This window comes from Aspergillus pseudotamarii, assembly GCF_009193445.1.
Source record: "Aspergillus pseudotamarii strain CBS 117625 unplaced genomic scaffold BDV38scaffold_13, whole genome shotgun sequence".
NCBI lineage: Eukaryota > Fungi > Ascomycota > Eurotiomycetes > Eurotiales > Aspergillaceae > Aspergillus > Aspergillus pseudotamarii.
Genome location: NW_022475027.1, coordinates 112,972 through 124,520, shown reverse-complemented (window position 1 = coordinate 124,520; position 11,549 = coordinate 112,972). Strand labels below are relative to the sequence as shown.

The window sequence follows — 11,549 nt, the reverse complement described above, 5'->3', positions numbered from 1 at the left end:
CTCTTGTCCAAGACGCAAAACCCTCGGTGACCAAGGATACATATATCCCGATCTATCGTCTGCCTGTTGAAACACTCCTTTGTCCGTTTTACGAGGGACTGTTCCGTCCACTAGTTGTGCGCAAGAGAATGTTCGAGTTTTCCTTTTGTTTCTGATTCAATCTAGATGGGCGATACTGTACTTTATTCGATAATGTTTATTTATCCTCTTCCTCCCCTCCCATCTCCAATAACTAGTAACTAAATATACAGAAGATCTCCAGTTCCTCCATACCAGATCTAATATCAAGTCACATGCAACCCGGCATGCAAATCGGCCAACGTTAGCCACGAAAACAGCCCAAAGCAAATAAAACCCGTCTAGTTCTGTCAGGAGAGACACTCTAAGTGGAGTGGCACAACGACCACATAAAATTTCAATAAAAATATAATGAAGAGAAAAAAACCAAAAAAAAAAAATAATAATACAGGAAAGAAACGCTGGATGAAAACGCGACGGATGTTATTCAAGGAGGTTGATCTGCGGAGGTTGGGGGGAACCAAACAAGAAGCAACGGTATGTGGGAATGGAAAAATAGTCCAAAAGTCGATAACGTCACTTCCCGTTCAACCACCACAAATTGACCTTACAGAGTGCAGATGCAAAGGGAGAATACCTCGTCAGAGCGTGTGTAAGCAATGGGATTGTAATTTGATCTAGAGGATTTGTCATCGGAGAAACATTGTTAGTTATTAGTTAGTTATTCGTTGATTTTTGTGTACTCTTTTGATCTGATTTGATTCAATTAATTTTCTAAAAATACCGGGTGAAAGTTGAAATGACACGCCGAATGGAAGGGCAACCGAAGCGTTTGCGGCCAAACCGCCATTGACCACACCCGCGTGGCAGTAGTCGATATAGGTTTGTCTGGGGTGCTGTGACCACGCACCCTCACCCCGGAGAGGAAAAAAAAAAATTGACTGGGAGGATATGTACCAAATCATACAGGAGGTATTGGAAATGTGACCAAGAGGGACAGATGGATGATGTCGAAGGGAAATTCTAGGAAAGAATCTTGAAAGCTCGTTTCCTTTCGTTCTTACTGTTTTCTCCGAACCAGGTTTGCCGCTCACAGAAATGAAATTATAGAGTATCGCGGTGATTGTGTGGGTTTTTTTTATTTTTATTTTTATTTTTATTTTTTTTTGTGTGCGGGTACTGTATATGGGACAAGTTCTGGTAATGATGCGGTAACTTTGGGGTTATAGTACGAACAAAAAGTGGCTGGCAACGGAAAGATAGCCAAGCAGCCATGGACAACTGTTAGGATACCTGAACGTACCCGACTAGACTAAATCGGGAGACAGCCGTCCCCTGTGGTAATTCCACGACCCCTTGCTAATTCGCCGCAAGCCTCTTTCATTTTTCAGGAACTCGTCGAACTCGATCTTCTGATCTCGACTTGGATCTGTCTAGCGTTCTTGCTGCCGTTGGCCTGTCCTCAATTTCTCCCTTTTGCTACGCGAAAGCAAACTGCTCGAAGTCGAAACCAAATTCCAAGTGCTGGTGCGTTTGCGTGCCACCCGTCATTCACGGATGCTCTTTTTCCCTCGCTCTAAAAACCCATAGCTGATCTTTCCCCCCAACTACTAACTAGCTCTATCGTCCTCTTGCGTCGTTCCACCTCAAAACGTTCGCATCTCCTCCTTCCTTCGCACGTTCATCCACCACCGAAAGAACAACCAACGCTCGTCTTGGATACTTCTCAAGCTTTGGGTTCGGAAATCTTTCTCCATCGCCCAGCTATCTATCTCATAATGCCTACGCCACTCCCTTCTAGTTTTGCTTCGGCCGCTGCTGGCAACACTGATGCCTCTCGAAGAGGTGATGGAACTGCCAGTGGAGAATGGTATGGAAAAAAACAAACACCTTTGTTGTCCCCGCTCTTTTCGTGACTTCTATTCCGTCCCTGTGAGGCGGGGATGCCATGCTGCATTCTCTCGTTCCTTTCAGCGGCGTGATCGCCTCCCCTCCCTCGTTGGATCGTGATTGAATTCGGCCTCTCCTAACGTGAATCCCAGGGCTCGAAACCGCATGAACGGAGCAACACAAACCTTCCGCCGTCCGTCCGTGGCGACTAATCCTTCCCACGGCCGGGATACTAGCCAGCCCGCATCCGCTACGACTCCTACGGCCGGTACTTACACTCCCCCACATATGCTCTCGAATTACCAGTCTAGCGCACTCCGCAACGGGGCAACCAATGACACTCGGTATTCCAAAGATCAGCTGTTAGAACTTTACAAGGCTCAACGGGAGACAGGTATATTGGGTAAGAATCTCGCAGAATATCTCGCCGCCGACTGGAATCCGCAGGTAGAGGCAGCCGCTGCCAACGGCGCTTGGGGCAGGCGGGAGGATTCGAAAGATAATCCCTCTGGGCCTGGGGTGTGCTGGGATCACGGAGGACAGATGGAACCGTTGAGCCTAATGGACATGACTGATGAGGAGAAAGAGGTTCGTGTCTTTGTTACCTTCCCTGTTTGCGAATGGCCGCAGTGCCTTGTTTGGGAAGAGCTGTGCTGAACGGGCGTAGTTGTTTTCTCTCTCAGTGAACTCCCCACTGAAGCCACCACCCACGAATGTTCCCAAGGATAACACGGGCACTACTCCGGGAGGACGCAAGGGGTCGATTTCTCAGGGTCACATGAACAATTACAACACCTCGTCCCCGAGCTCGAATCGACCTGGGCCCAGGCGTCGGGAGACCGGCGATTCGATCGGCAACCCTATGTCTCCTACAACGGGCGGTTCTCGATTCTTCCGTGACGAGCCGAATACTTCTACCCCACCCCCGTCGCTCCTACGTCGCAAAACCGATTTTCGAGATACGTCGTCCACCGCCCGGTGGGAGGAGAAAGAGAAGGAATCGGCTCGGGACGTTACCTCGGAGGCCTCCTCTCCGTTTAATTCCCTAAAGCGCAGTTCGACTAATCCGCTGAGTGCAGCGCCGGGGACAACAAGTTCGCCGTGGGGCTCGGCTTCGCAAAATGCCAGCTTCTCGCCCATGGGGGCTTTTGGGGCGTTCTCTCTCGGTACGAATCCCACGGAGAAAAAACCAGGCTTTGGCAGTCTTCGCGGCGAAAGTCGCCTGAAGGGCCTCTTCTCGAAGGATAGCTCGGAGGATATTTCAGCTTCGGTGAAGGAGAAGCCGTCCCTGAGCAACCTGGAGCGTTTGGCAGGTGAGGGTGAGCAGCGCTCGCAGTCGCCTTGGGGGGAAACTCTCAAGACCCGCACGGGACGAAGTGAGACGAACCCATTTCAGGAGGAACCTCGGAGCGGGAGTGCTGCGCTTGGGGGGTCTCAGGAACTTCCATCTCAGAGCGCTGACTCGACTGGATTCGCCGCGTTTGGAATGACGTCCAGTATTCCTGGCTTTCGAGAGCTGATCCAGAGCCACGAGAACTCGCGTAACCCCACCCCAAGTTTGCTCCAAGGTCATGAGCCAACCAGCCCGACCAATACAAACCCGTATCAAAGCCCCCATGGTGACAGAGGAGACGCCGATGATGTTGAGACCGACGGCTCTGATATCCAAACCTCGCACCATCCTGGCCTCACTGGACTGCGTGACACTACCGCGTTTGGCTCGGTCAGACGAGTCGGGTCGGGCATGGATTTGCCCTCGATCGATCGGAGCGCAACTTCCAGCGTTGCCGGAAACCGCAGCTTCTCCAGCTTGGGTGGTCTGGGTGGCCTCCCCTCGATTGGAGGAGCGGCTGGATGGCCTGCAAGCGGTGCCATTGGTACTCCAACTCGAGAACGATCTGCTTTTGGCGGCGGCGGCTTTGGCGATCCTATCTTTGGCACGATGGCTGATCTCCAGTCCCCTAGTCTATCGACCCTGGGAGGGGGTGGCCTCTTCAGCCCTGGCATCAGTGGCACTGGCAGCATTGGGCGCTCTAGCAAGTTAGGATCTCTCTTCCCCGCCGCGATGCAGGAACAGATGCAAGGCGATCAAGCACGGGCTGATCTTGGCAGCCTGGACGACGGCTCCCGGCAACCAGGTATGATCCTCCAGCGGCCAACAGCGCCACATGATTTACTAACCCACGGAGAAGATCCCCAGCAGGTCGACAAGTCTGGCCAAACCAACCCGCCCACAACTACGTCTACTTCCCAAACTCCTGTCTCTGCCGTTGGTTCCATCCCCACTTCCATGGCTCCTGATGCACCTCAGCCCAGTCAGACTCCTGGGCAACCGGGAGGCAATGCCGGCTCCGTTCCTCCTGCCCAACAGCGTACTATGGTGATGCCAGATCGTATGCGCTGGATTTATCGCGACCCACAGGGGAACATCCAAGGTCCTTGGACAGGGCTTGAGATGCACGATTGGTTCAAGGCAGGTTTCTTCAGCCCTGACCTGCAGATCAAGAAGCTCGAGGACCCAGAATTTGAGCCTCTGGCTCAGTTGGTGCGGCGCATTGGCAACTCGCGCGAGCCCTTCTTGGTTCCTCAGATCGGGATCCCTCATGGACCCGATCCTAACCCTGGTCATTGGACAGGAAACACGGCAGGTGCTGCTCAACCTCCCTTCCCTGGCAGCTTCCCCAGCTTTGGTACTACTTTGACCGCCGAACAGCAGAATGCCTTGGAGCGTAGAAAGCAAGAGGAGCAGTACCTGATGGCCAGACAGAAGGAACATCTCGCGCAGCAACAGGCCATGATGAAGCAAATGCAATTCCAGGGGCTCCCCCCCACTATGCACCCCCATCAGCTCCAGCATCATTCGAGCGCCCACAGCCTTCACAGCCAGCCAAGTTTCGGTAGCATTGCCTCGCCTGTTGGTTTCCAACCGTCGCCTATACAGGGACCCATCCAGCAGCAACAGCAGCAACAGCAGCAGTCACAGCCGCAGCCTCTTGGTGGCTTCTTCGACGCCGCCGGTCCGATAAGGCAGAGCGCGCTGCCCAATGTTGGTCCTCAGATGCTTGGGACAGACCTCGGCGGCAGTCAAGATCAGCTCCCTGCCCTTCTTGAGCGTTTGAACGTCAACCGACCGGACCCATTCGCCTTTGGCAGCGCAGCGCCCTTTGCCACTCGGCAGCCGGACAACTTGTTCCATCAACAGCAGGTTGCCACCATGCTCCAGGATCGGGCTCAGCTGCAACAGGAACAAGAACAATTCGACAGCACTCAAGGTGACAGCTTGTTCGACCAACAGGCCCGTGAAGAACGGCTCCGCCAGTTTCATGCTTTGAGGGCACAGGAAGATGAATTCGGCATGCGCACTGCCGAGGGGCTTCCAACTCATCCTACTACTGGTCCTTCTCCCCAGCCTGAAGAGTCTGTCCAGGATGTTAACCTCGACTCCCCCGTGATGGAAGCGGACCAGCCTATTGTAGTGGACGAAGAACCGGTCCTCACGCTTTCCCAGCAGGTTCAGAAGGCGGCATCCGCTCAGAGACAGCAACAGGAGCAACAGGAGCAAGAACAGCAGCAGAGCCAGGCTGCGAATGATGCAGCATGGACCGCCAAGGGTGATTCAGCCATGCCTCAGCCGTTCCCTCCTCCACCTTCCGCATCGCCGCTCCCAGCTCCTGCCGCACAGCGCAGCCGCCAGAACGTTGCGGAATCACTCGCAGCAAACTCGAGATCGCAGACCCAGACTCCTGTGGAAGCTCCTGCTACGTCCATTGCCCCATGGGCCAAGGAGGTGCATGAGATGCCGAAGGGTCCCTCGCTGAAGGAGATCCAAGAGGCTGAGGCTCGTAGCGCTGCTCAGAGAGAAGAACTGGCTGCCGCTGCTCGTCGTGCTCAACTTCTCGCAGAACAAGAGCGCCTTAGCCAGGCTCAAGTCCAGACTCCTGGTCTCCCTTCGACTGCCAACTGGGCCAGTGCTGGATCCCCGTCTACTCCCGCGTCCACCGGGTCGGTCTGGGGTAACAACAAGGCCCCGGCCACTGCTACCGGCGGCGCTAAGAAGACCCTCGCGCAGATCCAGAAAGAGGAGGAGGCTCGTAAGCAGCGTGCCGCTGCCGCCGCCGCTGCCGCCGCTGCTCAGAGTGCAGTCACAGCAGCGCCTAGCCCACCGGCTCCTTCTTCTACTGGCAAGCGGTATGCGGATCTGGCTAGCAAGGCTCCTGCTCCTGCTGCTCCTACCACTCCCGTGACTACAGGTGCTTGGACCACAGTTGGCGCTAGCGGTAAAGCCAAAGCTCCTCCCGTTGCTCCCTCCGGACCGCGATCGACCACCGCAACGACTCCCTTGGCAGCCTCTCCAGTGAAGCCCAAGCCCGCTACAATCTCCACCCCGCGTGCCGTTACTGTGAACACAGTGACTCCGGCTAACCCTAACCGCGCAGTCGAGGAGTTCACCAAATGGGCCAAGCTGGCGCTGGGCAAGGGGTTGAACAGCAACATCAATGGTATGTCCTTCATTAAAAAAAATACACTATGCCTTATTGAAACAGTACTAACGTTTATGTAGTGGATGACTTTGTTCAGCAGCTACTTTTCCTGCCGGCCGAAGCGGAGATAATCTCGGACTCGGTGTATGCTAACTCGCAGACGCTGGATGGCCGCCGGTTCGCCGAGGAGTTCATCCGCCGTCGTACCTTGGCTGACAAGGGCATCGTGGACCCCGTCGCAGCCAGTGCATTCGCGGAGAAGAGTAGCAGTGGATGGAGTGAGGTGGCCAAGAAGGGATCGTCGAATGCCCATCGTGAAGAGGATAGCAGCAATGCCGCGTTCAAGGTTGTGGCTCCTCGTAAGAAGGGTAAGCGGTAAATGACTGTGAATAGTGGCATATTTCCCGCATCTAGTGAATACTTCCGAGAGATGTACTAGTAGTTTGGCATTCCAGCATGATTTGGTGATGTAAAAAATAGCAATGAGTTTCACGCTTACGTTTGCTTCGTAACTATTTTTTTATTATTATTATTTCCCTGGAGTTGGTAGGATGTGCTCTATGGTAGCCAAAGAAGGGATTGTGTCGGGGCCAGAGTATCGTATGCATAAGTCAAGCAGGGACTGATTTGGCCCCAGCATTGGCCAATGCCAAAGGTGCTTAAGCTGGTAAAGTCTGTCGTGAAAAGTCTTTGGGATGAAGAATGAAGTCACTGCACAGTACGGTCTTACTATAGAATGATTGAGATGTATGGCGGCCAAGAAAGCAGTAGTACAAGTGGTATGGGAGAGTATTTTGTCCCGAGATCAAAGAACTAGGCTCTAGAGCTTGCCTTCGAACGTGGTCAATGATGAATATGCCAAACATTCGCAGAACATACCAGGCGACTCAGGATTGCGAAAACCTCCATTGGTCCCAGGGTCCATGTGTGACAAGCTTTAATGATCTTCCGGTCACAGACTTTTCAAACCCTGTGTGAATTCGACCATTCGGCTCCTTTGTTGCACTGGCTATGCTATGAGGATTTCGTACTTTTGAATTCCCATGTCTTCCTATTCTATTGACCTGGCCACATTCCTATATGAATACCGCGTCGTTTTAAGGTTCCCCGTATAAACTGCCTCATGTAAGAAAGATTTGGAGTACACAAGTCTAACAGGTGGAATATAGCCATTCCTATTGTATGTGTCACTGATTTGCATTTTCCAAATATGTCCTCATATGATTCAGGTCAACATAATTGGATATAAAATAAGGCTGTGTAGGTAAAATCTTAGTGATGTTAAGCAGTAAAGGCAAGATGGCCGAGCGGTCTAAGGCGCACGGTTCAGGTTAACCTGTCCATCAGAACTTCATCCAGAAGTTTCCGTGTCATGAAAATGGCGTGGGTTCGAATCCCACTCTTGTCATATTTTTATTACTCATTTTTAATTTTTTAGATTCTTCACCTATCTATCCACTTGATACATAAGTGATTCAACTATTACAGGAGTGTCAAAGTTCTGCAACACCTGCGCCAGTCAGACCTTACATACTTACGACTCCTTCAAGAAAATGATTGCGTTATACTCCTTTGCAGCGTTGTATATCACGGGATTGGCCCAATGCTTCCTCCTACTAAGTAGACGGACTCAAATACAATATATTTTATTATCTTCGGTGGATGAAATGGGACAGAGGACAGGGAGCTTTTCTTCCAGGTCCTGCACATCATTATGTTTAATTATCTATCATCTTACATACCCTCAAGCGTCGAATACCTCCAATCCTAATTGCGTTATCGAGGAAGATCGTATAGCCTGGAATCTTCGATCCTAGGAGGGTAAGCGTTGCATTATCAGGAACGAGGCACGGTATGAAAAGCAAAGCGGCTGTCTCCCGGTGGAGCTGCGCGATGGTATTTTCAGGCTCAACGGTGTGTTTCTTGTGCACGGAGATATTGTGTGTACCACCTGATCCAGTTCCATATATATCCAAGGTCTTATGCATGGCTTTCGAACCGCGCAGATGGCGTCCCATGCCTAGATAGTCGTTATAAAACCACACAGCAATGAGATTTCCTACATTCCCCACATGAGCTTGTACGAAATGGGTGGCAAGGTGATTGATATTACTTGAAAATACGGTATCAGCCGTAGCTTTCCTTCTTGTCTACTTCCTCTTGAAAGGATCTGTGGTAGTTGGAATCATTCACAAGAGCCCCCCCTTTTTTGTATATTGAGAACATTCTCACGTACGAAGTCAGCAATACGACACATGGGGTCAGGAACCGAGTTAAACATATAAGGGACTCATTGCTAAGCATGGCACAACGGTTGTCACATACATTGAATATTTTGTTATGGAACTACCTCAGCAGTAGTCCTGACAACATGTGAGCTATGCAAGCCTTTTCTGAGATCTGAGATAACCCTTACGCAAGCAAATGCTGACGTACAGCAGTAGACCATCATATTAGGATGTGCAGGAAGTCAACATTATTTCTGATCACGGATTCACTGTATGTAAATGTACCGGACTTTATATCCAAACAAAAAAATTGCAACAATTTACCATATCAACAAAGACACCAGAAACAAAAGAGATTGGTTGGGATTGCATTATCAAGCGCGTAATGAGTACAATTTTCGGCGGGGTCAATCCTGCCTAGAACATGCATAGCTGATTCACCTACTATTTATTTACTTGGTTTACTCTAAGTGCCAGTGTAAGAACCCTTCTCGTATACGTAATCTGACTGGCGGTATGCCTTCAGAACGCTGTAGGCCAGGAGACTACAGGATGTATAGGACTAGGAAGTTATGTGCAGCGATGTCTCGGCTTAGACTATGAATTATCCAATGCTTTACTCCGTACGACGATCAGATACCGTCGTAGTCTTAACCATAAAATATGCCGACTAGGGAGCCGGCGGTGTTTCTATGATGACCCTATCATGGGTTAGAAAGTTATGGGAGGGTATCACTCAACGAAATTTTATATGATAAACAAAATCATCAGTGGATAGAATACTAATAGTCACAGGTCGAGTCAAATGACAACCAAAGAAGGTTATCAATAACGAGGAATCAAGCAGTCCCGTAGAAAGAAATAACACAACAATACCATTAGAGTCTGTATTAAGATACTGATTAGTCTTTATATCAGCGTCCCATATTTAATGTCATACTATCTACATAACCCAAGTCAAAGGCCGACTGTATGACATCTAATCCAAACATAGGCCGAATTTGTATTAGATCCGAGTGGAGATCAAAAGAAGAGCTGCTTTTTTCTATATCCTAATATCTCTCAAATATGCATACAATTAGGCAAGGTGGCCGAGCGGTCTAAGGCGCACGGTTCAGGTTAACCTGTCCATCAGAACTTCATCTAGAAGTTTCCGTGTCATGAAAATGGCGTGGGTTCGAATCCCACCCTTGTCAGACTTTTTTTGCTTTGAAAAAGTCCAAAGCAACGCCTCCATTCCCCAAGTGGAAAGATCCGGTCTCAAACCCTAGCCAGGGACCAACAACCAAGGAAGCACATGACGAAGATAACTATATAAGAAAGTAAATTCAAATTCCATGGACCCTCTCCAATCATATCAGATATATCCTCAATACAATATGACACCCAACTACGTGTTTGAATATTTCCATGTGTGAACTCAGTTGCCAACTTGCCATAGGCTTCTTGTCCGTCTTCTATACAAAGATAGCTACACAACCACAGGTCTTTCTTTTATTTATCAAACAGCCATTTTGGACTACATCCGTCACGGATTCGGTGATGACTCTGTATGGTGACTATACTGTATACCCTGCCCGTTCTGCATAGACAACTCGATGACCGAGCGGCGATGTCAGAGACTCAGAGTCTATATCTGTTGCCTTTTCAATGGCGTATAGTAGCCCTCTGTCAGTCCAATTCTGTTAGGAAAGAAGGGGGCCCTTTTGGCTATAAAGTTAGCCTGATGTTGATAATAGAGGAAAGCAAGGATCAGTCTTCTGTCCATATAGTATCCACGGCTTAGCTTTCGGTCGACGTACCCTTGCCTAGTTGACAGGTCTTCTACCCTGAATAGCAGATAGTTCTTTGACAACATCAAAATTATATATATACAACTACCGGTCTCTATACATAGAGTGAGACACAGTGTGTGGCCTTAAAAAATATGGACAGCATCGGCAATGCTTGCCCCGTATGTTACACGTTAATTGATATCAGACCTTTCCGCACAAGGGTAGTGTGTTAGCTCAACCTGATTTCAACTCTCTGTTTGGCTGTCGGTGTATATATACATTGCAGTTAGCCAACCCAAGGTTGCATTTATAGAGATGGTGGGTGCTAGGTAGGGTAGATAGTTGTCCATGTCAAAAACAACTTGAGAGAGGGACTTGGATAGATCAAGGGCAAAAAATATCTGACAAGGGTGGGATTCGAACCCACGCCATTTTCATGACACGGAAACTTCTAGATGAAGCTCTGATGGACAGGTTAACCTGAACCGTGCGCCTTAGACCGCTCGGCCACCTTGCCTATTTATAATAGTGAGCTATATTTTTTCAATTCATGAGAGACACCATCAACTATACATACTGTTACCATGTACTATCTGTTTAAGAACAGAATTGTACTTCAAAAGTTATTAAATTCGCTGTAATTCCCAAAGTACTATGCGGTATTCCATACCGCGTATATGTCAATGATACTATACAGGGTAGAAGGGCCTGTCAACTAGGTAAGGATATATGACCCCATGGGAAAGAAGACGGTCAAGCGTCCATAGCAACTTGCAAATACTGTTGAGACATCAGACCAATTCTTGACGTTATAAATTGCCCGGAAGTTGAATATTATATCTGAGGGCTCTGCACCTAATGGATATAGAATCATCAATTAAAATCCTGGCCATTATGTCACCTTAGTTTCCACCTCCGTCGACGGTAACTACTAACCGATATATATACACAGAGGGCAAGAAGCAGGAAGTATATTGCAACAGAATCTGCTATATAGGGTAGGTAGTCCGCCAAGCAGATATTAAGGATATATACACATGCAAGGAAGGGAAGAAGTGCTTATTACTCGAAGAGCCATAGAACAAAATACAACGGAACTGGCAATCCTCTCTTTTCTCTTTGCTCGGATTGGCCTTTAAATAACTTGCATCCTTTCC

General features: G+C 49.3%; 1 protein-coding gene and 3 non-coding genes across 4 annotated transcripts; 3 read left to right on the top strand and 1 right to left on the bottom strand.

Annotated features, from left to right (window-relative positions):
* The first annotated feature begins 1,456 nt into the window (after positions 1-1,456).
* On the top strand, positions 1,457-6,901 carry BDV38DRAFT_240680 (uncharacterized protein). The gene is made up of 5 exons (XM_032053918.1): positions 1,457-1,545; positions 1,637-1,888; positions 2,061-2,496; positions 2,576-6,407; positions 6,470-6,901. The coding sequence occupies exons 2-5, from the start codon at positions 1,797-1,799 to the stop codon at positions 6,766-6,768; spliced, it is 4,659 nt and encodes a 1,552-aa protein (XP_031916025.1). The 5' UTR covers positions 1,457-1,545; positions 1,637-1,796; the 3' UTR covers positions 6,769-6,901.
* Positions 6,902-7,682: 781 nt separating this feature from the next.
* On the top strand, positions 7,683-7,797 carry BDV38DRAFT_t84. The gene has a single exon. It is a non-coding gene; the product is annotated as a tRNA-Leu (tRNA).
* Positions 7,798-9,698: 1,901 nt separating this feature from the next.
* Positions 9,699-9,813, top strand: BDV38DRAFT_t85. Its single transcript has one exon. It is a non-coding gene; the product is annotated as a tRNA-Leu (tRNA).
* A 981-nt stretch (positions 9,814-10,794) lies between these two features.
* Positions 10,795-10,909, bottom strand: BDV38DRAFT_t78. Its single transcript has one exon. It is a non-coding gene; the product is annotated as a tRNA-Leu (tRNA).
* Between the last annotated feature and the right edge of the window lie 640 nt (positions 10,910-11,549).